General features: G+C 45.3%; 1 protein-coding gene across 1 annotated transcript in view; it reads left to right on the top strand.

Annotated features, from left to right (window-relative positions):
• The window catches only part of LOC112574686 (heparan sulfate 2-O-sulfotransferase 1-like), a 71,968-nt gene that overhangs the window by 32,245 nt on the left and 11,829 nt on the right, over positions 1-27,894 (top strand). The window contains exons 2-4 of the mRNA XM_025255915.1: positions 6,661-6,734; positions 11,400-11,576; positions 13,865-13,950. Of these exons, the coding sequence (XP_025111700.1) occupies positions 6,661-6,734; positions 11,400-11,576; positions 13,865-13,950 (337 nt within the window). The remainder of the gene's footprint in view (positions 1-6,660; positions 6,735-11,399; positions 11,577-13,864; positions 13,951-27,894) is intronic.

Below are 27,894 nucleotides of genomic sequence, written 5' to 3'. Positions count from 1 at the left end.
GCAGTTGACATCACCACCAGTAACAACCCAAGCGATGACAAAAATCAGCTGATCACATTTTTTCTGTAAGTTGGACTTTTTTACACGGGGTAGGAATCGTGCTCAGCGAGACTCGTTTCAGGAGGAGCTGACCCCAAACATTCACAGAAATTTTGTTTTAAACTGACATCGAAACATTTTTTTTTTCTAATGTCGTTTCTAGCTCTGCATGTGTTCTGTCTGTCCATCCTTTTACGCATCTGCCTGTCCGTCTCCTTCTCTCTCTTCCTCTTGTGTGTCCATATGTCTGTGTGGGCGCGCGTTCGTTTCTCGGTCAACCATCATCCACTCCCCACCTTCTGTATTTTTTTTCGCAATGTTCGTGTTTGTCTTTTGCCCCAGTTCTTATTGGATGGTGGAATACGTCTGTGCTCCCATGAGCACGTGCGACACGGAGCATAATCTGAGATGGTTGATGTGTGGCTTGGTTGAGCGAGGTCAACCTGCTGGCCGGCCAACCCTGTCACGAGTCCCACGTGAGTCACGAAGCTACATTACAAATGGACTCCACACAGGTCACATGATCCCTCACACAGCCGCGCAGGCGCAATGGCTTTATGTGATTGCACTATTCCTGTGGTTCATCGTCCTAGCGTTGATTGAATTCTGCCTCTTCAATACACTCACTTTTTTCGATTGAAGTGTGTTTCAATAAAATTTTGTTCGACAAAAAAACTAGCGTTTACATTTCAAGTTTGATATCTACTTATGCAACAGAAACAGAAAAATTCTGACAACATAATTAAGAGAGTGAGACGAGAAAAGCTGGGTGAGAGCTGTCCACCCATGAACCCATCACTCTTTATCCCTAGCTGCCTGTAGAAACAGTTTTTCAACGAACGAAACTGATACTTGATTAAATGAGTCATCGACAGACCCTCGCTCACCCTCACGTTGTTTTAATCAACAAGTAAAGCTTAGACAAGGTTGCGAAGTAATATAACTTGGATAGCTTTTAACAGTATTTTTTTTTTTATTTTACCGTTAGGAAATTTCATTAAGCAAAGCGCTTTCAAGAGAAGCTTATTTGGGAGGGGAAAAGGAAATGGCATGATGAGGTCGCACAAAGGGGAGGAAACTCTCCAGAAAAAAAATTTCAACCTGCATCACCAAGAGACTTTCGATTGGTCCGTAAGCTAGATAATTTACAAACAAAATGGTATCGTTTCCGAAAGAAAAAAAAAACAAAACTCTCAACGTGATTAACATTTGAAAATAACATGGACGAGAAGTGGGTGGCGCATGCGCGTCACATGGCATTGTTTTCTTTTAGAGAATTTTCTGGAACGTCTCCAAGGACAACTCTTCGTACTTCACACTTTGTAAAGGCTTTGAACTTGGCTCCTGCAGTGGATTTTTTAAAACTCTAGTTTCATCATCATCACCACCACCATCACCATCACCATCACCACGGATTTGCATAGAACGACTGCGCAACTTTCTCTGGTCACGTGATTAATCAAGTCTTAACGTTGGGAGTGGGAGTAACCATACGGATGTTTATTTTGGTGAGCATGCGCAGTAGCTGATCGATCAACGTTGACGTGAATGCGTTTTCTTGCAACGGAAATCACTTTTTTTGCTAAAAGGAAAAATGTGTTGATGACGGAATGTGTTTAAATCCGTATATCTCGTATACTATCGTCAGACGAATCTGCCTTTGCATGTATTACCAACGGTCACGGCTGTTATTTCGAGCCGACATCTACAAAGGACTTCTTCAGCCTGGTGAGGGCTTATCATTCTTACTGGAGTCCGTGGTTTTGACCGAGCTAATTAGTTGAGCTTGCTTGCTGGCCGAGAGCACAGAAGGTTGTAGCAAAATGATTGAGGTCCCTGAACAACACAGCATCATTGTGTTGTCAGAAGTTATTATAGTCTCAGGGTTAGGGTCAGTCCATTGGTCATCGTGCTCCGGTGGTCATCCTTGCGTGAAGTCGCTGTCCAGCACTCGTCCTTGTGTTTAGTATCACCCTCTACCCACATAGGAAGATCCTGCATGGAGTAGAGGATGGAGCAAGAAGAAGAAGGGGTTCAAAACGAAGAAAGGATAGAATGTTGGGTGGTCTGGGAGGACCGCAGGTCTTTGGGGAGTAAGTCGATGTTGCCGGTGTTGGGTTGCGGTCTCTGTGTCATCACCATCCTCAGGATTTTCACCCCCCGCTGCCTGGCACATGGTTTCCCGGGAGAGGGGTAGGAGGGAGGATCGGTGTGCGAGTTGAGTGTTGGTGGTCATTGGAGGCAGGGGGTGATGAAGGAGGGGAGAAAAGATAAAAGCGGTGATGTCATGGCGGCAGCAGCTTGCGCAAGAGCTGCCGGGTAGGCGTGGGGCACTCACGTTCTGCGCACGCGCGATATCGACAGGGAGAAAGGGGAGGTAGTAAGTCTGATCCATCATTAAAAGGCAGACAACCGCTGTCGCCGAATTACTGTTGGCGCTTGGCAGGCCGTATATCTTTGGGTGATGACAGTTTGGTGTCCGTGATCATCATCTTATCCTTAATGACAACCTCATTGATTCGCCATTGATCCGCGCTGTCTGCCAGCTTGTAGACTGATGCCGCGGTAAGACGCGGCGAAGCCAACATTACAATAAAAACAACAAAATGCACTCAGGCTGTAAAAAAAAATAATAAATAAAATGATGTGAAGCAAAACTCGATGAAAAATTTGTGAAGCGAGTCCTAGGAAAATTTGCGGACTGGAATAACTGCACGATTCAAATGTTGGTTTATTAGCCATTTTATTTATTAATCACTTCTGCGTTAAGAATATGGCGAGATACACAGTGCACGTGTGGCAGGCTGGTTTATTTTGCAGATTTTTCCATTTTTTTTTCCAATTTTTGAAAGGTCTTGTCGGATGTCTGTGTAGAACGTAATCCAAGATACTATTTCTAGAAATCTGAATAGTTCCCATATAATGTGAGATACACGAATACAAACATGAAGAGAGAAGTCTACCTTGTGACGTCACGTTTGTACACCGATATGTCTATTTAACATTTGGCACTCGCTCCCCCATGACGTAGAACGTAAACATATCCACGTACAATACTGAGGCCGGTCTTGTTGATTGTTGCTATGAAAGGTGATGTTTGTAGGCGTTTCCTTTTAAAAAAAAAATTAGCGTGATAAATTTCACAGATTTGTGGAAATCGGGTCTTGCGTTTAAGTTTAAGCCAGACATTACAAAAAGTATATATATACACCCCGTCTAGACTTTTTAAATGTTGGTTATGGTTGTTTTTTTGAAAAAGCTCAGACACTTCGATCGACAGCTGTTCTAACCCCCCAAACTACCTTTGTACTCGCTGTGCCTGCTTCAAAAATGAATTTCAGAACCGCTATAAAGCAGAGGCAACAAGAACTTTAAATCCTTTGTTCCCTCAGCAGTTCAGCTGCTCAGTCAGATATGAATTGTCCTCTGTATGTGTGATGATGATGATGATGATGATGATGATGATGATGATGATGATGATGATGCATGTGTGTCTTAAGAATGGTCTGGATGTATGATTGCATTAAACAAGTTTTCGTGCTGCACAACCTTATCCTTATATTGTTGTCATCAATATCTTGTTTTGTTTATTGTTTTATGTATTTTTGAATATGAGTACACTTCCCGAGTATAATTGCCCACTTAATTAATGAGTTTGGTCATTGTCGTTGGCAGTTTTATTGTCTGTGTTTAATATACATTCGCCGTGGCATCGTACCAGGTAACTCCTGATAGCTCAGAGGTGTGCTGTGAATTATTCCATCGTCCAAACTTTAATCATAAAATTGACATGAAAAATAAAACCTCTCTGGAGGAGTGTTAGTCGGTGCACCAAGTAAAGACTTTATGGCCCGTCTCTATAAGCTCGTTGGATAGATTGCGTAAAGGTTTTTTTTTTTGTTTGTGTGTGTGTGTTTTCATGAGGAGGGGGTGGTATTTTTTCTTTGTATTATTTTATGATCTCTTTAATTCTTTCATTTTTTTTATTATCCTTTCCATTGAAACTTTTGCCAGTTTATTGTTCATTTGTCTCATGCCGACAGGTTTTTATGAATGTGATAAAATACAAACCCTGCTGCATCTGGGTGGTTTGCATGGAAGTTTTATATCTTCTTCTGCAAACACTGGCCCGTGCAAGAGGATGGCTTTCGAATAACTATATTTAAAGCAGGCATGGGATGGATTTTTTCCCCCTAATGGCTGGTTAACGCACAATCCAAGATGGTATTTCCCCAAATGTGGCTGGATACCTCTCCCTCCTCCCAACATACGCACGTCCGTTCTCGAGACACGCGCACAAACATTATTATTTATGCAAAGCAGGTAACAACACTGACGTCAGGATTGTACTTGGTTACGTCTTTGTTGTGAGGCTTTAGCCAATGGAAGAACTATGACCGTATGTTAATTAGGCACGTCTGCGTATTATCGTGACCTCAGAACTTTGACCTCTTTCTGTGCATAGTGATGTTTGTAGACGTATATATATATCAGAATAGGAAGAGCAATACTGTCCGAGATTAGGACACAGTATCTTGTCGTTTGCTTTACCTAGTCCTAAGGGAAAAATTGCACTTATGTAGACCTTTAAGAGGATAAAGAGGTACATAAAATGGATGCTGATAAAACCTGAGCCCAAGCGCTTGTCGATTAGATTTGTACCCGCAGCAGTGCACCCAGATGATAATGTTTCGACGCAGTGTTTGACAAACAGTGTTTCAAACACACTCCTGCTGAAAGATGATGAACATGAGGAGTGGATGGGGAGGGTGAGTGGAGAAATCTTGAGGTGAAATGTGTTGTTTGCTTTGTGGGGTTCTGCTTGGCTGATACTGCATAGCACTCAGTGAAATAAAGACCTCTTGGAAATTGCTATAAATAGTAAAGGGGAATGGGGGAGGGGAGGGCGATGACGGGGGCCAGACAAATACACCAAGAGAAGAAGACGTGATGCAGGTATGAGCTCAGTTCATTTGAAAACCTGTGATTCTAGCTCCAAATATTCCTTTCCACACAACTGCAGTCAAAGAACTGATTTGATAGGTAGAAGTCTTTTTTTTTTTTTTGCAGAATGCGCACGGCTTGCAAGGGACCTGGTTTGCTAGGATGCTAAGATGCTGTACAGTTGACCCCAAGGGCTTGCCTGGCATGACCTACACTCCACGGGTTAGAGCCAATCACAATTCTTGTCTTCAGCGAGAAGACTGCTGAATGACAGTCCGTGCCATGGCATCATGTCTGCATCTCAGACAAATTTACTTCTACCAATGTTTTCTTTCGCAAACCTTCAGATAAGACGATGATTTATACGGCCACGTCATCAGGCAAATGGTTACTACTGCTACATGTTTACTCCTCGCTGATGGCTTCTGGGAAGGGGGCTTCTGGGCTGGAGGAAGGCGGAGGCTGGAAGCTGATGTTGTCGCGCGCTACGGATCACACATCGTTGCGGAACCTGCCTCCGCTCGGCGAGGGAGAAAACCTTTTAGAAGTAAATATTTCACCAAGCTGGCTGTAAGTGTGGCCGGTATCGGCAGGAAGATCTGATAAAGCTACACTTAACAAGTGACGCTGTAAACATATGCAAAGCAGCACTTCAGTATTAACGCCACTCAGGGACTGATTACGAGTCTGGCTGGCCAACAACCACGTCGGCCCCGTCACGTGATCTGATTTGAGAGAAAAAAAAAGGAGGATGGGGTCGTGATTGGCGATACAGAGAGCAGTTGTGGTTATTCAGAGCTAGCCCGGTGTTGCCCGGGTAATTTGTCACGCGAACTCTTCCAAAAGGGATTTTATGGTCAGCTCGCTCTGTTACTTCGTTTGAGTCAGGCTTAATGAGCAACAAATTTCGCGCGGCCTCATTGTAGAAAAATTGGGAAGCACTTTTTACTCATTCATTTGCTGCACTTTTGATGTCTCCTTTCCGAAATTGTTCAGGCTCATTTTGGGCAACATAAGGGGCGAGAGAGAGAGAAGGTTGAGGGCCCGACGTTGGGAGTCAAGGGGAGACAAACAGTGCTTTGATGTGCCTGGGAGGTTGTCTCAGTGTGCAGCAGGGCAAACGGAGGGGAAGAGGGGAGGTAGTTTGTGGTGAAGGGAGGAGAATGAGTTCACATCATAAAACTGAGAAAATGAACATCGAAAACAAAACACGTTTAGGAACAACGTACATCTCATACAGATTTTTACATACACGCGTGCGCGCGGACACTCACACATACAGACATACACATCACATATGTATATATATAGCAAAACATGCACACACAAACACACATGCACATATACACATACATTAGGGTGCCTAACTTCGCTGGAGGGAGCTGCTATCCGTCGTGTTTTTGTCTCATCTGACTCTTCTTCGTGTTGAATTTAATAATAATATTGAAAGGTGGTATATAAATGCACTTTATTATTATAACATAATCTATACACGAATGCACTTGTACACAGACACGCATGCACATAAAAAGCAGTGCCATCCTCAACAGGTGACTTATTTCTCCTTATTTTAAGACCCTACCCGCTTCCCGTTCCTCCCATCCCTTGCCATCTTTCGATGACATTGCATAAATAAAGTTCTTATCGTCATCTCTTATTTGTGTTGTTATTTTTCAGAACGCGCTGTTTCCAAGCTACAACAAGACAGCATAGACAGCTCGCGGCGCCATCTGTCGTTCGCCGAAGAGCAGGTAACATTCCTTTCGGATGAGAAAACATTGGCATTAATATTTAGACGGATCCGTTCGGTCTGGGTGAAAACGGTTCTTGTCGTTTTACAAGCGAAACGGGAAAACATATATTAAGAAAAACAAGTTTTTGTGGGATTCTGAAAGGTAAAGAAAATGGATTTCCAGCGGGTAGGCGTGGAATGAGAAAGAGCGAGAGAGGGAGTAGTGGAGATGCAGAAGATATTTTCGAGGAAAATCTTGTTCCTCATCACCGACTTTTCCATCTTTCACACCCACCTCCTAGGCAAATAGTACTCCTTGGATAAACCCAAAAGGATAATGTTTTGCGGGGGAAAGAAAAGGTGGCACAGACATCGCAGATCAAAAAGGATGCATGCAAGACAAGATACGGAGATCGATTCCAGCCGACGGCGTCTGCCCTCTGCCCCCTAACCTCTGACCCCTGCCGCGCCAAGTTGTGTGGGACCGTCCGCCACAAATTTTTATAGAGTGTTATTTTTCCTTATTTAGCCTGGTGGAGACAGTAGTAGTAGATAACAATAAAGAAAAAAAAAAAACACCGAGGGAATCGGAAGCTGCAGATAGTCTCTGAGCATGCGCAGTTGGTGTAGCAGACTCCCTGGTAGTAGGGTGCCAGTGGTGAACATGGTCAATGGGGCGAAACCGCTATACTCTCGAAGGCAGACGTTTGACTAGTGATGCGGATAAACAAGTGTCGGTGGCATTGACTTGATATGGGATAGATGTCCATGGTCGGTGGTCTCGTGGCCAGGAAGCCCGCCGTCTCCGGGGCTGAACAAAGGCGTCTGCACCGGACGCGGAGTGATCTTCCTCGAGACGAATGAGCGACGCTCGGCGAGCTGCCGGCGCCCGTGAGAAATGTCTCGCCTCTCAAGCAGCCTATTCAGATGAAATAAAACAAAAATGGTAGATATATGATTTCTGTTGCTGCTGAAAGGCCAGTGACCATTATTCAGACTATGATCATGCAAGGTTACTGACGTAAACATTATTTTTCGCGCGTTCAACAGGCTGTCACGCTTCGCTTCCATTGATACTTCGGCAAGAGCAGCCAGCCGTGACAGCGACTAAGAATTATCTTTGATACGAATCACTTTTTTTATCCATGCCAATGAAGCTGAAACGGTGTAGGTCTCCTGAAAGAAGGACAGAATCTAAACCACGCACATACGCTCGACCACCTCCTTTTCCGGTTTGCGCACGGCACCAAGAAAACTGCTAAATGCTGATTGGATGTTGCCATGGACCACCGATTTAAACGTGAAATGAGGTGGAGTCAAAGGTGTCTGATCTTGCTCGTTCCAGCAGTTTGCCAGGCAGGTTACTGATACTGATGTAGATGATTTGCAGATGTTCCTGTCAGCCGCCTGGAGGGTCTTTTGCGAGAGAATAAACGGGTGTTTATCAGGGAGAGCAACTCTTTCACTTCCGGTGCGAACCTATGCAGATGCTGACCCTGAATTTATTTCTTTAACGATCCATCGCATTTGAACCATTAAAAACTACCCTTTGCCTTTTTGATATTATTATTATTATTATTTGCTATCGTCACCGTTTCTTGCCAGTCACCGATTGAGTCGTCAGATACCTAATTACTGCAGTCTGCCCCTCCAAATTGCACCCACCCTACTGCTACCCCCAACTGTTTACGACCCTCCATTCCTCACATGTAAGCCCTGTTCGTCTCTCATATGTAAGCCCCGCTCGTCCATCAAGTCTCATTTGCTTTCACGATCCACGTCTGCTTCCTCCTGCAATTTCCCATCCACCTTCCTCCCTCTAATCTAATCCACTGCGCCTCTGTCTGGCTTGTACCCAAGGGAGATAAGTTTCTTCGTGAGATAATCTGCACTCCGAGAGTTTTCGAAACGAAGGTGACAAGGTAGGACTGGAGGAAGCGGGGGGAGGGGAAAGAGAGAGAGAAAGAAAAAAGAAAGACAACAAATGAGAGAGAATGGAGAAGTAAGAGAAGGAGAGGAGAATGACGCCACAGACCTATACACTGTCACTGCGGGAAGTGTTTGGCTCGCAAGATCGAAGACGTTAATGGCGGACAGACCCTATCCTCAGGGTTCCAGCAGTACAGTCTGTAATTCTTCTGGAAACTAGCAATCTGGGGGGCAGGGGCAAGAAGAACCTTCCGAACTTTTGAGAACTTGGAGTAAGACGAGCTGTGCCTGCTCCAACTCGAAATCGGCTCTTGGTTTGCAAAAAAAATATATATATATAAGAAATTGAGGAACCGTTAATTGCAGCCCTGGAATAGCTACACATTCCACCTGCAGTGGCGGATGGAGCACTCGTTTATTTGAAATAATGCCAGCTGGTGTACACGCGTATTAAGTGTTATTAAGTGAAAGAACTGCTGAGACTTTGTACTCAAACGCATTTTGTACTGAAAATGAAATGCCTGTTATCAGAAATTATTTGATGATTTATCTTGCTGTATCCTTATCTTTGTGTTGTTTGGATTTACACGAACTAGAGTTCTGTCTGTGTGTGAGAGAGAGAAGAGAGAAAAATGTATGTTCATCTTGTATTTTTGGTTCAAGTACATATTCCCAGTTCCCCTTACCAGAAGTTGTTACTCGTTTATTAGTTTTGTCTCCTCTCGCTTTCCACCTTAAAAAAAAATGTCTACGAGTGTATTCAGTAAAGGGTTCATTCTCTCCAACTCCTTTTCTCCTTTCTCTGTCTCTCTGGGTGTGTATCTCTGTGTTTGTGTCTGTTCGCGTGCGTGTGTCTGAGTGTACACGTGTTTGTGTGTGTGTGTGACTCGATGTAAGTCTGTGTGTATATGCAACATGTTTAGAATTCCCTGCAAGTCTTTCCACTCCCAAGAGCAGCACAGACGTGTAGCCTGCAGGTTTTTCCCCAGAAAGAAGAGAGGGAGGAAGACAGCTTGAGAGTTGAAACGAACGAAAAGACGATCACATGTTTTTGTCGGCCATAAAAAAGTAAAGAGAGATGATAATCTCACATTTTAGTAAATTTTTGCCCGGTACAAAAAAACTGTAGGAGGCAGCAGCGCTGGATGGCTGATAGCAAGCAAGATAGCTAGTTTTTCGTTTTGTTTGTTGTTTTTTCCCCACTTTCTCGCAGTAACACGTACATAAAATCTCGCAGTTGCCCCCCGTGTTTCTTCCGTGGTGTAACGATGCAGTGCCTCTGTAATAATACATGAGGCCACGGAGTATCGTTGTTATCGTTGGAGATCTTTGCAACGTCACACCGAGGGCATGGGTCAGAAAATGTCACGTAGCAGGGCATGAGATATTTGTGTGTGTGCGTAACAATCGTTTTCAGTCTATGAAATATCTCTCCAATTTCATCCCGCCTTCGTTGCTATCTGTATCAGCCTACGACATCAGCTATCCATTCGATTAAAAACAGGAAAAAATAAAAATAAAAAACAAACTCAACCAACCATGGAAGTGCAAAAAAAAAAAATTGACTTTTGATGGAAAACAAATCGACTTGAAAAAAGTGTGATTTATAGCTAGAATTCGATCAGAGGTCAGATCAGTGTCGGCGCACGCGAAGAAAAAAAAACCCACGCAAACAAAAAACAGACGTGCAAGGTCTCAGGCGCCACGGGGGGGATGTGGCGGATCACGTGACCTGAGGGGGAAGGCGAAGGCGGCTCATCAGAGACGTAGGTTCGTGTTGCGGATGCTGTAGGCCTCCCAATCTTCTCTCGGCCCTCTGTTCCTGACGTGATCCTAATTGCATCATAAGCATTGCTGTCACATACATTCAGTCCTGGATGCAGGCACAGCTCAACATTTCTTCCTGCAATAAAGATGTCTGCCGGTGCAGTGACCTCCCTTGTCAAGTCTTCGGTTCCTCCCCTTGCGGCCATCCCCTCGGTACTTTGAAACCTCCGCCACCCCATCCCCATCCTCGCCTCTTAGTCGCCTCTTCTCCCTTCTCAGCCGCTTCCTCCACCCAGAAGACGAGGCATGCACCCGAGTCCAGATGAGCGACGTCAGCAGCGCTTGTCACCACCACCAAGACGGGGTTGACAGTGCCGTCGGGGCGGTTGGCTCCTCGGGGGTAGGTCAAAGAGCACGGCTTCGCCAGGCGGCGTGCCAGTGACATGACGCGTGGCGGAAAATTGCCGCGGTATGCCGCCCGGCGAACTGCCGCGCACCGCAGGTATTCTAATGGCGCACCGAGCACTGCAAAGACCCCGCTATTACTATTTATTGCTCGTTACTTTACTGCATTTCAACCACGCACCGCCTCCCACAGGCCCCAGACTCGGAGGACGAGATTAGTGGGATAAGAGGATGAACAGGTCTGGGTCAGAGTTCAATGCTAGGCTCTGGCGTCGCGCACGCACTGATTGGCACACCCCGCGCGCGCACGCACAGAGAGACGGAGGGGAGAGAGTAGGGTGGGTTAGTTGGGCTTAATAATAATAAAAATGTTTATGGAGTGTGGAATCTCACTATGTCGCCAGACTGTCCTTGCTTCACATTACTAGGCCACGTTAGTGATAACAGGTTTACAGACCTATCTCTGGGGTAGGACAGTGTTTCAGGGTGGCACTAAGTCTGGCGACATAGTCCCCCTACCCCCAAACCCTTTCCCCGTCGATGGTTATCGCTGATATCGCTGTTCTCGTCTCCTCTCGTGCAGGACTCTTCCGACGGCGGCGTCGGCGGCGAGGACATGATTGTCATCTACAACCGGGTGCCCAAGACGGGTAGCACGTCGTTCGCGGGCATCGTGTACGACCTGTGCAAGAGCAACAAGTTCCACGTGGTGCACATCAACATGACCAAGAATGCCAAAACCTTGGCCCTCTCCGACCAGGTAGGTGATGGGGCTAGCTGATGAACAGCCAGGTAGATGGTGACGCTTGCTGGTGACAGTGGCAGGTGACTAGGTAGATAGGAATTCTAGCTGGTGACCATATAGTAAAAGTCAGTTTTGTTTTGATTTTTTTTAAAAACCTACCTCCATAGCGATCTGAACCAATGAAAACTGTCAACATGTCTAGGTCACGGGGTCAGTGGAACACGCTAGCAACTAGCGACCACCTGTTCTAGGTGAGAAACACTGCTCAAGGAAATAAAGATATCATAAAATCATTAAAAAACCCTCAAACTAATTATGTAGATTAAGTTTAATTTAAATTTACGGAGGCGGGATAAGTCTTTTCTTCAGTCTATGTGTGTATAATTAAGAGTGCAGATCATGAATAATTTTTATTGTTTTTTTACTGTTAAATATAAGCGCACAAAAACGTTCTCAATGGCCCAGAAATGGTGACTGAATTTTTAAATGAATAAATTGGCAATTATCGGTCAAATACAGAATCGAAACCGCTGTCTGAAAGTAGTCCAATGCTTGTTTCCTTTCGTTTGCTGTCGAAGATCTGTAAGTGGCTTAGAGATGCGACAAGACCTCGGCCCCTTCGTTTGAGTTGATGTAGAATTGAGATGTCCGAGGTGTTAAGTGCGTGACCCGGAGGTATGGCCTACTCCGAGCATCTTCTCGGGACTTTGCCTTACAGTTTGTGACTGTAGGTAGGATTATTTTGCCAGGTGAGTGGAATATCCAACATTGTGGACATAGCGCTGTCAGTCTCTTTATTTCTCTCGTCTGTGTGCGTGTGTTGCTGCACTGAACACACCTCACCCCGCACTTTGCTGGCAGCCGTTATTACTCCCCCCCCGCCAAAAAAAAAACCTTCCTGCAAAGATATGTCATGGCCAATCCACAATGGCATGCTGACATTACAGGTGCAACTTGGCGTGTCCCTGAGGTGCAAGGATCCCTCCCCATCCCAGCTGGAAAAAAAGTTCTGCTCATGACTGGAAGGGGCCACCACAACATTGTCCCTTCACCGTTTTTTTTTTTTTTTTTTTTCCACCGGACTGTTATCTCCTGCACGGGTCTTCTCTCCTGCCTTCTCCCGTCCCCATTGACTTCCAAAACTTCTTCCGTCAACAGCGGCATCATTCTTTGTCCTCAAAGTGGAGGGAGGGTGGGGTGACCGTGGGTGGAAGAAAGGAGTGTTTGTTTTTTTTTCTTTTTTTTTTTTTTTTCTTTTTTTTTCTTGGCTGTGATTTTTCCGTACGGCCTGCAAAAAGCTGTTGGGGCAGCACACAAGGAACCCAAACCGTCTGAACCCCGAGCATGGAGACATAAACCTCGAGCAAGGGTCGGCGGGAAGCAGAGCGAGGGTTACCGCCACGGAGGGTAGATTTACGGCGAGGTATGACAGGGAAGACAATAAAACGTTGATGATGGGTGGTGGGTGGTTGGTGGGGGTAGGGAGAGACAGACAGAGCGACGACTGCGACAGAACTGCAGCCTGCCGCGCACCCCCAATGCCGCGTTCCTCCTGACTACTAGACTGTGCCCGGTGTTGCCATGACGATGTCGGGTTCTCTTTCTCAATCCGTCATCGAACGTGTGTGTGGGTGTTCTTGGTTCTGTGCGTTTCGCCACCGTTTCTTCCGGGAGTCAAAGACGACCGAGAGAAAAAGATGCAAATAAAATAACGATCGTATTAAAAAAAGAAACTAAAGGGTTTGGGAAGTGAGTGGTAACGTGGAAGTAGAGTTGGGTAGGAGGGTGTTTGGACGGAGCAGCAAAATTTGGGAGTGTGAGTTGAGGAAATGGAGTCAAAGATTGAAAAAAAAAAGAAGAAAAAAATGAAGTCCGATTAGTTCTCTCGTTCGTCCCTGGGGCATGTCCCAATGTAGACATGGTCGCTATATTTATCTATATTTATCAGAAAAGCCAGCCACATCAACATGGTCATAACTTTATCTCGGAGTCTGGAAGGTAAAGATGGAAAGCACTCTTGTGATGCTCATCAATCATATCTTTGCTCTTTGCACTGGGGAACAAGAAGAAGAAGGGGAAAAAATAAAAGAATCTGCTTTGGACCAGGCATAGACTGAGGTAGACGAATGGTTAAGTACAAAGCTTTGAAGATGCCACAGATGGCAAGGTAGGCATACAGTTAGGAGAATTTCATGTGCATGAATATATGTGTGTGCTGAGCAAGAGTGCAAGCAAGACTTTTTAGTTTTGGTTGTTGTTTTTCTTTTTCCTGTAAAAAAATGTAGTTTTCTTTTTGGCTTCAGGTGCGCTTCATTAATAACATCAGTTCTTGGCAAGAGAAGAAACCGGCTTTCTACCATGGTCACCTCGCTTTTATAGACTTCTCTAAGTGAGTATCGGCATATTTAGCTCTCTCTCTCCTGCTTCCGTTTGTTTGTCTCTCTCTTTTCACCTTCAGTTTACTGTCTGTACGTCTGGTTTTTTTTTTCTGTTGTTCTTCGTTTTCCATTTGCTCTGTATGTCTATCTTTCTCTCTCCTTCTGTCTCCCCCCGTCTCCTCCCTGTGACGATGGCTGGAATAGCCCTAAGTCATTAAAAGGTTTTGAGTTCGAGTTCTCTCCTTCCTTTCTGGTCTTTGAAACAATAACACAGTGAGACACACTAGAAATCGTACAATACACTACATAAAATATATCAAGCACACAAAGTAAGTACACCATACATATAGTATGCACAGTGCATAAAGTACATAAATACACGCAGTATATACAATCAGGTGTAAGTAATACAGTATAAACAGTACATACAGTTTATACAGCGTGTACAGTGTAAACCACATTCCGCAGTCCTCAGCAGACAAGCAGGAAGACACATCTACATCAGTTGTAGTCGTTACACACATCCTACAGACGGCGCAAGTCGCAGTGAACGACGAATGAACCTCATCACAACGGATGTCAAACGGAACTCAAGCCATAAATGCTACTGAGATTTAAAAAAATTCAAGTTAATAATAAAAATAAAGAAAATAAATGCAACGCGAAAGTGTGGGGTAGGGTTAGGGCAGTGGGTTCTTCCTCCTTCTTTCTTAGTGAAGATTTTATTTTTTAAAAACTGTTTAGAATAATCAGATTGCCTGCCTGTCGGGAGAAGCGAACGGATGTAAAGAAAACTAGAAGCATCTAGAACTTATTGGTCTGGCATCAGGATGTCTTGTAGATGTTTTCTGCTGCTGGAACATTCAGGGTAACTCACTCTGTTATTATTGTAGACTATTACATACATGCAGTGAGCTCGTAATCGTAATATCTTCGTGTTTGTGCTCGTTGACTTGATATTTATTTACTTATTGACCTGAACAGGATTCGAATTCAACAGTTATGCTCAGAGACATGTTGTGCCTGCCACTCGTGCTGACATCTACATGGCATCCTCCCAACGTCCGTAGATGTGAGCTCCGCGGTTCTGTCACGTGACCTGTCAATCGCTGTTTTGATTGGCTGGACGCTTTAAACCTGTAGGCTTCCAGGTTTAGCGGTTGGGGTTTTTGTTGTTGTTGTGTTTTGGTCGGGTAAGATCAAGGCAGTCGAGCATCGAACTGCTCTCACGCTTCTTTTTTTTTTTTTTCTCACGCCCACAGGCCCATTCAGAAGTGGTTGCCATTCCCTTGGTGTCGCCTTGGTGGGCCTCGTTGTCATGGCATTCTCAGTGTCGTTCTCCCCTCCCCTCCTCTCCCCGTGGCTCTGATTTTGTGTCTAAAGGGGGGAAACTCCATGGCGAGAAGGGGCGAATAGCGATGTAGCGAGAGTGGAATTATTGACCATCTGTCTTCGGTTCCGCCGGTTTATTTGAGAGGTTGTCCTCCCTTGCTCCATCCTCATCCTCCCACCCACACACTTCTACTTCTTCTTATGCTTTAAAAAAAATCTTTTCTTCTTTCATTCCTTGGCTTTTCAACTTCCATTCCCCCGTGTTAAATCAACTTTTGTTTTCTGTTTCTTTCTGTCGTTTCCACTCTCCTTACCCATCCCATGGGCGTACCCTCCCTCCCACACACTTACACACCACCTACATTTCTACATTCCCGGATGGCTACTTCTTCTACAGGGTAGGCCACTTAAAAGCAGCTCGCCTGCTACGATATGGAACAGAGGCAGACTACTTTTAAGTGGCCCTCCCTGTACTTTCATTGCTTTTTGTTTTCTCCATTTCCTCATCTCGAATACTTTATTATCCATTGTCTTCTATCCACTGCCTGACATTGCCTTTTTTTTCAGACGCATTTTCATCATTTAACTTCATTCTTTTCTTCTGTTATCAACGTCACCCCAAAAAGAGACCTTTTTATATTTGTTTTCTTTCCTTCTCGGTTGCTATTAATCTCTTTCATCTTGGTTATCGCCCTCCTCTTCAAACACATAACGACCAGACGCTAAGCGGTGATCCAGCTCACTCACATTAAACTGTGATTAGTTTATATTTTTATCATCTTCTCTATCATTTGGAGAAGGCCCCAGTGCCAGACGAGCAAACAGAACAGTCTTTGCCCTGTTTATGGATGGAGGCCGTGAAAGTTGTTGTTGACTGAACGTCGGCTTCACAGCGCCTGGCAGCAAACAACCAGCGGGACAATCCAGTGTGATGGCGCCTCTGTAGCCAGGACTGGCAAACTGCTGAGCTTGACTGCTGTTGAGATTCTTTTCCTCTTTCTGCTTCATTTCTCTTTCTCTCTCTGAGCTGCGGAGAGTGGTGGCACACGGTCCGTGTCGCGGGTTGAGCCTGGATGTCCAGACAGATTTTTGGGTGATCAAAGCGCTTGCTTCTTCGTTTGTTTGTGTTTGTTCACTTGCTAGGGGCTTTTATGGGTTTTTGTTTTGTTGTTTGGTGCTTGTGATATAAAATTGAACAAATCATGTGGCAGTATTAACTGAAAAATTATGAAGTTTTGCTCTGGCCGAACACACACACCCAAACCTCAAAGTTCCTTTTCCTCGCCTACCTCTCTCACTTTTCCAGTCATTGCAGAAAATGATGGGATCTTTTTTTCTGTGTTTGACTTGTTGTCCTGCCCCAGGTTCAGACTACCACCATTTATTAGTCCCCCAGTTCATGTTGTCAGGTCTCTGGGCTTCAACCCAGTCTAGAGCCGCATCTGTTGGAGGAAGGGGCATGTTTCTGGCATTTGGTCTTCCTCCACACATTCGCACCTGGCAGATTCCGCTTCGCCTCTCCTCCGCAGGTGGAATGATCTTTATCGCTTTTGCTTGTTTGTTTTTTCTCACTTGACACATCTTACGCCCCACCAACCTCACCTGTCCTTGTTTTTCTATGTAGTCTCAGTCGTAAAAGTTATCTCAAAGCAAGACTTTTATTAGTTTGGGTGATCCACGTCGTATTGAGTGAAAAATGGAGGAGCAGGCGCTGGAACAGGAGGATTCTCCTTCCAACACTTGGCTTGAACATTTGGCTGTCTTGTTTTGAATGAACTTATGGACGGGGCACATCTTTGTCAAGGTCCCGGCATCGATGAAGTATTAGTTGACACGACAGTCGTCTAAAAAACTAGAAAAAAAAGATGGCGATAAACACACACACCATCGGTGAGTTTAGTTCCAGGTGAGATATCTAAGCGTCCAGAATCTCTCTGCAAGGCCAGATGATCGTTTGGAAGGAGGAGAAGAGAGAAGAATATATTATGTTGGCCTGCAAATTTAATAAAGGAAAATTCAGCGATCCCACACCCAGACACCCAGACACCGAATTACAAGTCGCAGACACCACCTGATTGAGATCTCTGGAAGAGATAGGGGGAAAGGGGGAATACAGTACAGGCAAGATGGCGTCCGCCACGAGGGAAATCCCGCCTTAGTGTAAAGTTTCTGCTGAACACCCAGTTGATTAAACTTTTCTGATCGAGTTTCTTCGCCCTCAAGTCCATCGGCGTTGTCCCCAGAGCACTTTGCGAATAAGATTGAAAAACGGGGAGTAGGGTGGGGAAAGCCTTTACTGGTATTGATTTGGGGGAAAGCCTTGTATTGATTTTTGTAGTCCTTTATAAGCAGGTACTAATATTTATAGTATATCCCCATACATATATATGTGGTTAAACTTTATTAATTCACACCAGTGGTTTTAATGAATGGTTTGTTTGGAGGCCGACGCATCTTTTGACAAACTACTTTCCCCCGTTTGTGTCATTGGTCTCCCTTTTAATGTTGTTTCAACTTTTATTTGATCCTTTAGTATGTTTTTTTTTTTCGTAGTCATTCGAGGTCTTTTTTTTCAGTAGAATGTGACTATTGGCTGTTAGCACAGCGTAAAGCACAACAAAACAAGCAAACAACCCTCTTTTAGTGTCCTTTTGGAAGACAGTCTTCACATTTCCTTCTCCTGTTTTGCGAAGAACCCCGGATAGAGGTCGTCTGTTAAAAGATATTCTTTGATGGTAACGGCAATAAAGGATGTCGTTGGAATTAATGATTGCTGTTAGATAGTAATATATTGAAGAAGGGAAAGTGCTAGTCAGTATGGCAACGTTAGTTCTCAGTGGTCATGTGATCAGGTTATGGGTGCAAAGACTTTGATGGAAAGTCATTTTGTCTGCTCGATCAAAGATTCCTGCTCCCGTTCCAAGGATGCTCAGCTTCTCGCTCGACAAGGGGGAGAACTAGAGGGAAGAGCAGCGGTGATGGACACCAGGAGGAGGGGTAGCGAATGAGAGGAAGGAGGACAAATGTTGTGTTACAAAAAAAAAAAAAAATGATTGTATGATAGATGCATCGCGATGGGATATAGATTATCTGCTGGAGATAGGGGTCAGAGGGGAAAGGTCGCTGAAGCTGATTGGGAACCGATTGCAGACTCGCGGAATGTATGTGTGTATGATGGGGAAAGGGTAATTCTCGTCCCTCCTTGGTCCTGGCGCGACGTGCAGTCGGGCGGTTCCGTGGCGGGCAGTTCATCAGACATGGCAGATGAAAGTTGCGCCGGGGGTCAGAGGCCATCATCTGTTGCGCCTCAGGGTTTCACTTCCGGTTGCGAGGGAGGGCAGAGGTGCACTTCCCGCGAGGCGACGAAGGTCGATGACGGACGATCAGCTGTGGAGCGCGAAGCAAAAAAAAAAAAAAAAAAAATGGGGGGGCTAATCAGATAACGTGGGACAGGGGCAGATTACAGGGCGTATCAGCAGGGCCGGTAACTCTCCCGGCGTGCTCCCTTTCCCACCTAACCACTCCCCATTTTTTATGTGTGTGTCGGAGGATGGTGTGTGTTTAAAAGGAAAAAGAATTTTATACTTTCACCAAACGTCCCACATTTTCAATTGCTTCTGGAATATCAGTTATCCAGGTTTGATTGAGCCTCGTAAGAGCTGGTCTCCGCAGGAAATTGCGCACCCAGTGGGCGGGTTGACAACTACACCTGCAGATGACAGGCATTCCGCTCTCAGCTCTCGGATTTACACTGCGTCCACATTCAGAATAGACCTTGTTTGTATAGTTTTATTCCAGAGCCGTAGGGAGGGAAACTGCTCCACAAATCAGATCAGAAACAGTATACTCTGGAGCGTGGGCTGTAGAGAACAACTGAATTTGTTTTGGTTTTGTTTTGTTTTTCTTGTTCAAATTCAGTCAAAGAAATAATCTGACACCAAAGCAAAATTACAACTTTTCAAAAGAATCAGTTAATTGAAACAAAATGGCTCATTCCTATCTGAATACGTCTAGTTAGCTTTATCAGACTACCTACTTGTCTGTCCTGTTTTGTTCGCCATGTTATATATATCCGTCTTTACGGTCACGTGGGTGCGTCAGCTAAACATTCCTGTCATCGCCCCTGGAACACTTGAGATCGCTATCACCATCTCTGTAGTTTTCCTCAACTCTAGGCACGCCGACGATCCCTTGAGCGGGTAAAGTTGTGGGTTCACCATTGCCGAAAAAATACCCTGTGGCCAAGCTACTAACACAAGAAAGGCGAAAATGAATTGACCTCAGCGTGACCCGAGTTCGCGATGCGGACGTTAGTTTTGCGATCAAAGTGCCTTCGGAGTTTTTTTTTCTTTTTTTTTTTTCTTTCGGGAAGCTCGTGTGGATTGACCAGCCTATGGTGTACTTGTGTGTGGGGGAGAGCACCGAAGCGTAGGGTAAGGGTCAACCGCAGTCTTGCTAAAAAAAAATTTTTTTTTGTAAGTTATAGATTCGGAATACTTTTATCTGAAAAAATTAATGCAATCGTAAACAAACAGAACACAAAATAGCTTTTATTCTAAAACACCGCACATGTATAGATATTCCTGTTTTCACTACTCTTATATTCCACAGCTAACTTTACAGGCAGGCAACCGGAAGTGACGTGGTCCACAAGTCGATAAGTGTTCTGGACAAAGTCTGGTATCGGTAGACCTGTCAACTGGTCTGTTGGTCTCCCCGCCTCTCTAGCACCTTCTATTGGCGGCTGTCGGCCTGATAACTCGGCTTTTAACCTGATTGTTAATTATCTCCTTCCCTGTCCTGCTCCACCCCCAGCCCCCACATCCCTCCTGGATAAGGTACAAGTGTCAGCGAGACTTTGGTGTTGCCTCACGGAGATGAGGCTCGTGGGGCGGGCGAGAACTGTCACGTGATCTCCGCCCATGTGACGCTTGGCTGGCACGGTGCTAAGTGAAACAACCGTTGGAGCGGTGGCGAGATCCGAACATGATGGCCACAGTCATGGATGCAGGCCGCATTGTCCACAACTGGTACAACACAGGTGGCTCAATAAATTTTTAATTACTTTTTAAGTTTGTGATGCAAGCGCATTGTCTGTTTAAATTTATCCTTAAATGATGTATGATATCTTGTATTTCTTCGAACACGTTGTGGCCATTGCATTTTGACGAGGCTTTTCGTCGGTTGCCCGCGGTCTGGATGGACGATTTTCAAGAATTATTTATTCATGTACCTTCACTTCAAACCGATGGTAGACCACTTTGATATCGGTTTGACATCGGCTGTGAATTGGTGTATCGTTCTTCGATTCTTATAATTTTTTTTAAAAAGTCGAATTTGCTGTGTATCTCAGTTTGCAGTTCAGTCCTTCTCTTGTCCAACATGATCCTTTCATGGATTTCCTAAGAATGAGAAAATGAAAAAGCTTTGGCTGGTAACAATTCGTTTAGGTTTGCGAGTTTGTGCATATGCAAACATGCCTGAGTGTGTAAAACACTTTGTAAATGCCTTGAACTACTTTATCAGGAAAAGGTGGTATGTGTATATATAATATTATTATTGATATACTTTCATTGCACGAACACATTAGAAAAAAAGCTTTGTTATTATAAACTCTTATCCTAGGAACTTTCTAATTATAAATATTTATTTTATTTTACAGACTTCAAACAGCCGTGAACGGCTCCCATCGACGTTTAAAGCACGTTTACCTCACGTATCCACACGTGAACGTTCACATTTTCTTGGCCACACAGCCACAGCTATTGTTTACACATTAACTGACCAAGCACGTTCATATCTCTTGTATAGACGTCATCAACACCTTTCTGTTGGTTGCCATGCATCCCTTCGCCGCATATGAACATTCAAATTTATTTTCCAGACTCTAATAGCCAATACTTTTTGTCCACTCTTGCGCGTTCTCATCTCTGACTCGTGAAAGCATCCCCCCCAACAACCTCCAGCATCCCCCCACAACCACCACCAGCATCCCCCCACAACCACCACCAGCAACCCCCCCGTCCAGTCGAGCTCCATCTAATGTATCGCCGTTTTTATCGCCATCAGGACGAGGAGAGAAGCGCTGGAGCAACAGGACCCCAGCGCGTGGTAAGATGTCTGAAAGCATTAAGAGGCGCCCTCTGGACCACGACTGGGAGGCGACACAGGGGCCAGAATCCAAGAATATTGTTTAGCTTGGGGCTGAAGCGGGCTTGTGGGAATCCGATGCCTTAGGAAAATACCTTGGCAGGCAGGCCAGAGTGGATGACAACCACCAAAGAGGATCGTTGTGGGGATGTTCGATCCTACAGTTGCTAGCTCCCCTCCCTTTCCCTCCCCTCCAACCTTCCACACACACACATTGCTCCTGCTTCCTATCTGTCCCTCTCTTTTTTGCCTCTCGATCCTTCTCCCTTTTTTTTTCTTTCTATCCCTCTCTCACCCTACCACCTCCCAAAAGACTCACACAGTCAGTTCTCGTTGCACGCACTTTTTATCGTGTTATTTTTTTTTTTAAACTGATATAATTATTAGGCAGTAAAATTTATAAACCCTGCTGAAGAGGTAGGTTATTTCTCTTGTCTAAATTAAGATCTGTTTGTGCGTTTGTAAATGATTGCTGCTTCATTTGTTGGTCGGCGCGCTGTGCCTTTCTGTGATTGCTGACGAGCTCTGCCGGGCAGTCATTCGGCCGTGCTTTATTAAAGTACTTCTTTCCTTTTATTGTCTCTCCGTCGATCATTTTTTCTGATGTCACTGCCTGCATTTTTCTTTGTGTCTTTCTATTTCCTGTTTTCTCTCTTTCTCTCTATTTTTTCCCCTCCTTCTCGCTGTGTTTTCTCGTTCGCTTCCCGCCTGCTTCCTCGTCGCACCATGTGTTTCACATTTCGCCCTGTGCCTCAGGCGCCTTCTTCCCTCGCCAAGCGACACTTCTACCCGCCAGTCGGCGTAATGGCCGTTTCTTGTAAGTAAACGCTTTCCGGCTGGCCCTCCCGCTCCTCGACCCGCCACCCACTGAGCTACCGCGTCGCGCCGCGTCTCCAGCGCCCCCTGCCCGCCCGTGCACGTCGTGGTGGGTCCCCCGGGTGCACTGCAGCTGCATTAGCGGGCGCCGTACTGCTGGAATGTGCTTTTACTCTGCCTTTCTCCCTTTCCCCAACTTTCTGTATGTGCGCATGTCTTGGTCCAGATTGCTGCTGCCCGCGGCGCAAAACGGAGCAAGAAAATACAAAGCAGTACTGTTGCTACTAGGTTTGAGAATGTGATTGATCCACCGCCATTTTTGTTTGTTTGTTTGTTTTTTGTTTGTTTGTTTGTTTGTTTGTTAGTTTGTTTTCTAGGACATTGGCTCCCTTTTTGGTGATGAATGAAGTCTTTAACTCCACCCAGGGTGCCAGTAGGTTTGGAGAGGGTATGGGTGGAGTTCCTTATCACTGGCCTTAGTGGTAATTGTGAACCACTTCCACCTACTGTTAGAGAACTGGCTTTGTTGTCTGCTCCTCCCTTCACCTCGTGGACAAGCACTGGATGGCTTCGATCTCCGTCTTCCGGACACAAATAGTTGTAGGTGGTCCACCGTAACAACTGCAGGACTCCAGGGTCGGTCGATGAAGAGGCGGTCAGCCTGGCAAGGGTCTTGGAGGGTCGCCAGCCAACCCCGGGGACGGAGAAGAGAGAATGGATTGCCCAGGGGTCAAGGCGTGCAGCAGACTGGAACTGCCTCACTCCTTGACGATAAATCATCTCAGTAATAGAAGTCGTTGGTGTCACTAGAATTCTTCAGTCTTTTCTCCAGCCAAAACCCTCTTCCCTACTCTCCTTCTCTGTCGGTTACAAGTCTCCTTGTCTGCCATCCCCTTTCCCCTGTTCCTTCCCTTGAAGAAGCCATCAGGTAGCGCACACGAGTTCAGGTGTTAGTTTGTCTGCTGGCGGACAGGTGCCTACAGGTAGTGAGACTTCACCCAGACCTGGTTCTGAACCCTGTAAACCATCCTACATCGTGTTGTTCTCTTCCCTTACAAATGGTGGTCGATGAAAGAAAAGGGAAGAAATAATAAAAAGAAACAGGGAAGATAATTAAAACTTTCTTTTATATTCTTCAGAGAACTCGTCGGAGCTCTGAATGAGTTGAACCTGCAAGAGGTCAGGTGGGAGATGAAACTTTATTCTGGATGCATTTGATGGCAGCCCGTTGGAAAGTCGTCATGCTGGCCGGAGAAAAGGAGTTTAATTGAATTGAGAGTGGGGGACGCTTTAGTGTGGAAAATCATTTCTCCTGGCAACGGCGTGGAGCACGCGCAGCGAGGGCGCACGCGTGATGGCCACGCGACCCGCAGGGGGTCATGTGAGTAAATTTGCATATAGAGTGGTGCAGCGGCCTATCATTTTGTTTGCAGATATAACAGAGTAAAAAAGAGAATCATTTCGTTTGTGTGTGTGTGAGAGAGAGAATGTATATTTACCCTAATGCACGACCTCGCCTATGGCTCTTGGCAGCTACCGCTTGTGCAGAACGAAAAAAAAAAAAAGGAAAAAAGATGAAAGTCCCTCATCCGTTGGTTGATGTGTGAGGGGAGGGTTGGGGAATTTATCATATACAGCAAGTAGGGATTTCTCAGAATGGCCTGTAGAAGGAAGAGGTACCACGGGAAAAAGAAATGACGGCCGCCAACGTTGAAAAAATTTCTCAGCCGGAGCGACGTGCGACGAGATTTGAACCCAGGAGCCTCTGACTCTACTCAAGCTATGTCTCGCGAACGGAATACAACTGGCTGCGGCCTTGGCAACCATCAGTGGAAGGGGGAGAGGGAGAAAGTCGTCGTTAAGGAGGTGTTGCACCTGGGAGGTCATCAGGGGCCGAGAGCTGCCTCCATAAAGCAGCACGTCCGTGCACGGGTGGCGCACACACCCGGTGATGACAGGTTACTTCCTCACTTGCAGCCTCATCAGCCAAGATTCTGGAGACGCCCTCCTTACATCACCTTGCTCGTGTCTGACCTGGAGCGCGCTCTTCAAGGTGTAACAGTGTCAGCGTGTTATTTATGATTTTTGTTTGGGGGGGGGTTGTAGTTAAAGTCCAACCTGGAGTGCCAGGGTTTGTTTTATTACAAATGACTAGGTTTGGATTATTGCGAGCTATTGTCTCCCGCATCAAAATACCCGAAACTCTTCTTTCGGTGGAAAGCAAGGGAAGACCCAAACCGTGACGTGATTGTGATGTTTGATTAGTCCTCCTTAGTCAAGTGTGCTACTCGGGTAGGTCTTTAATCTGCTGCACGCGAAAACGATATTTTTTTTTTTTTTTTTTTTTGCACACGATTACTACGAATGTAAACACACTTAGTTGTCGGATAATTAATTAACGTCTGTCATTTTGACGCTGAAAGTTACAGGTAAGTTTGACATTACCTATCAATCATTTTCTGTGTATTATGGCAGACAAATAATTTCCTAAAAAGAATTAATAAGGATGTTTTGTATTTATATTAGGCTTATTTAAAGGCAAAAGCAAGTCAAAATGGGGTAGAGCTTAATTAATGGCTAGTGATGTTGTTAGTCGTGTCCGATAAAAAAATTCGGTTTGCAAAATTTGCTTTTCCCTGTAACAGCGCGTGCCTCAGAAATAGTAGCACGAGCGAGTCTCGTTGACACGAGAATGATGGAGGGTGACGTCAGCGTTGTAATGACGCAAGGATCACGAAAGTAAACTCGTGACGTCAGCGTTGTAATGACGCAAGGATCACGAAGGTAAAACTCGTGACGTCAGCATTGTAATGACGCAAGGATCACGAACTACACGAGGTCGTGACATCACGACTCCTGTGGTGTTCAACAGCGCGACTCCGCCTCCCATGCGATGCGAGCAGAAATGATTTGAGGACATTATTAAATAATGCCGCATTAAGCAGATGAGTATAAAAATACGTATATTATTAAATGTTAACGCTTTTAGTCATGGTTCTCTGGCTTATACATATTTCCCCAATTCCTGCGCGAGTGTTAGAATGATGGATTGCGGCGGGAGGTGGGGAGGAGGAGAAAGTTGACAGAAGGGAGGGAGACCATTGGTTGGGTCTGGCTTCATTCGTTCCAAGCGGCCGAAGCTTCGGGAGAGCATAAATTCCATGCGGACACCGACATATTGGGCGAGCCTTTAGGTTAGACGGAGTTGCCATAAGCCATGAATTGATCAAGGGCCGGGCGAACATTTCCATTAGTTTTATCGTTTCCATTTGTAGACAAGTGTTGGAAAGGTGAGGGAGGGTGATGGTGATCTACCCTCCTAAAAACCGTTCACCTCTCCTCCACCCACCACCGCCACCCACCCAAAAAAAAAAAGGAAAATAATCTTTGAGGACGTACTCTCGTTTGCCGCTTTTTGATTCGCTGTTGTCCATTTATCCATTCTTTCTCTCTCTCAGACTCAAACTCTCACACTCGCTGTCTCTTGTACTCACGCGTCTCACACTCTCTCACTCTAGTGTCCCGCCCATCACATCAAGACGATGTGGCTAACTTCCACGAGAGCAGAAGACATGTGGCCATGGCAACGAAGAGAACATGGGTAGCACTGGGCCATCTCGTAGTTGTCGTTCTGTGTTTCCTTGCCATTGATCCTGGGTATGGCTGGCCGACCACCCGTTTGCCAGCAGTTACTTTCTCGGAAAATGTTCAAAACACGGAGGTCGTTTTCCATTGCGAGGGTCCGATCCCCGTATGGCCGGCCGGCCTGCCCTTCTTCTTTTTTATTTTTTTTTAAATTTTATTGTTATTATTATAAAATTTTTTTGCCAGCAGTCATTTTTCTCTGGAAATTTGCAAAACACGGAGGTCGTTTTGCAGCGCGAGGGGCGGAGCGTGCCGCGGTGACTTTGCGTTTGATCTTAATTGCTTTCCCTGAGCGCCTAGTGACGTCGGAGAGAGTTATCTCCTCTTTTTCGTCCGCTCTCCCACTCCGTCTCTGTCTCACTTTTTCCTGCCTTCTTAGCTCCGCCAGTCCTTTGATTGCTTTTATTAATGTCTTCTTTTGCATCTTTTACGCGCCTGCTACTGTTTAAAGAAGATCTCCAGCGGTTTTCTTTTTCCTTTGGGTATTTTTTTTTTTTGAAAGGCGGAGGGAAAGACATGAGAAGAATGAGCATCCTCGGAGACTAGCTGCCATGATCGTCTGTAAGGGCTAAGGGTGCAGAATGTTAGGGCAAGACTGTAAGGGAGAAGGTTAGAGCCGAAGGAGCTTGAGTGAGGGTCGAGGGTGTGAGGTTGGGACAATTGAGGTATGAAAAGACTTTTAGACATGACATGACAAACTGACCCCACGTACTTTTTTATTATGGAAATTGCGACGAGAGCTGTAATAGTGTACTAGTCTGTAGAGATGCTGTTATTTTATCTTTGAAACCAACTCATCATCTGTCCTACGGGTTTGCGGAACCAAGAGCGGATGGTGGATGGGGTGGGGGAATAGTTGAGGGAGAAAGTGGAGTTGCTGATGAGAGCATCCCATGAAAAAAAAAAAAAAAAAGAGTGAGTTGCATGCAGTGTGCGGTGTAATCCCGGTTCTGCCAGACCCTCCGTGTTTATTGTGGGCCATCAAGATATGTTGGCAGACGGACATGTAAATGCGCCAAATGGATGAGGTTGGACTGGGTTTATGCAAGGGAGAAGATTGCATTATCTGCAACAGGCTTTGAGGAGGAAGCGAGACAAACAGAGAGGAGGGTTGGGCGGAGAAGGAGGAGAGGAGGAGGACCTGAGGTGCTGGTGGGAGGTGTTCTGTGGGCGCACGTGCTGCTGTGTCTTGTACTCAGTCTTCACGTAAGGTCACGTGTTTGCTGGGGCTTGCGTGCATGTAGTAGCATGTGTGTGTGTCAGAGAAAAAAGCATTGTGCATGCTTATGTATTGTGTAAACATTGCTCGGTGTAAAGAGAAAAAAAGAGAGAGTACGTGTGGGTGTGTAAACATTTTTCTATTCACAGAAGGAAGCATGTGTAAACGTATACGTATTTCTATAAACATTTTTTGTGCAGAAATCAAGAAAAAGTGTGTGTGTGTGCGTGTGAGCGCGCGCTTCTTTGTTCGGAGACGAGAACATTTGAATGCGCCTGTTATAGTTGCAACTATATTGTTTGTACCCGCTTATTTCCACTTGTACAAGTCCTCTTTATTCCGCGTTACACTGTCCTCTAACCAATCAGTTGAAAAAGGTCATGACGAGAAAAACAAAAACAACTTTTTTCTGCAGCAAAAAGATGAGTAGGGCGAGATGGGAGTGGTGTGTTCTCACTTGGGGCCGTAGTCATGAAGCGAGGGTAAGTCGTTGCCATGGGACAACTAGTTTAACTTACAACAAGTCTTGTTTCCAAAGTTTAAGGTTACCCCGTGGTTATACAGTGGTAGCAAAGGTGTCCTGGGATCAAGAAACATTAAGTAGTGTCCGAGGGAATTGGACAACCGTTTGATAACTCCTGAAACAAGACGCGTTTCCTTGAGGTCCCCATTTTGCCTCCGTTGAAACGACTTTTCTCTCACTTCATGACTATGCTTCTGAGGATCGGTACAGCACGCTGTATGTATTCGACAACCACCCCCTTATTGTTTCGAATGACGGAAAATAACAACC

Source organism: Pomacea canaliculata, linkage group LG11 (genome assembly GCF_003073045.1).
Source record: "Pomacea canaliculata isolate SZHN2017 linkage group LG11, ASM307304v1, whole genome shotgun sequence".
Taxonomy (NCBI): domain Eukaryota; kingdom Metazoa; phylum Mollusca; class Gastropoda; order Architaenioglossa; family Ampullariidae; genus Pomacea; species Pomacea canaliculata.
This window is presented reverse-complemented; position numbering and strand designations above follow the sequence as displayed.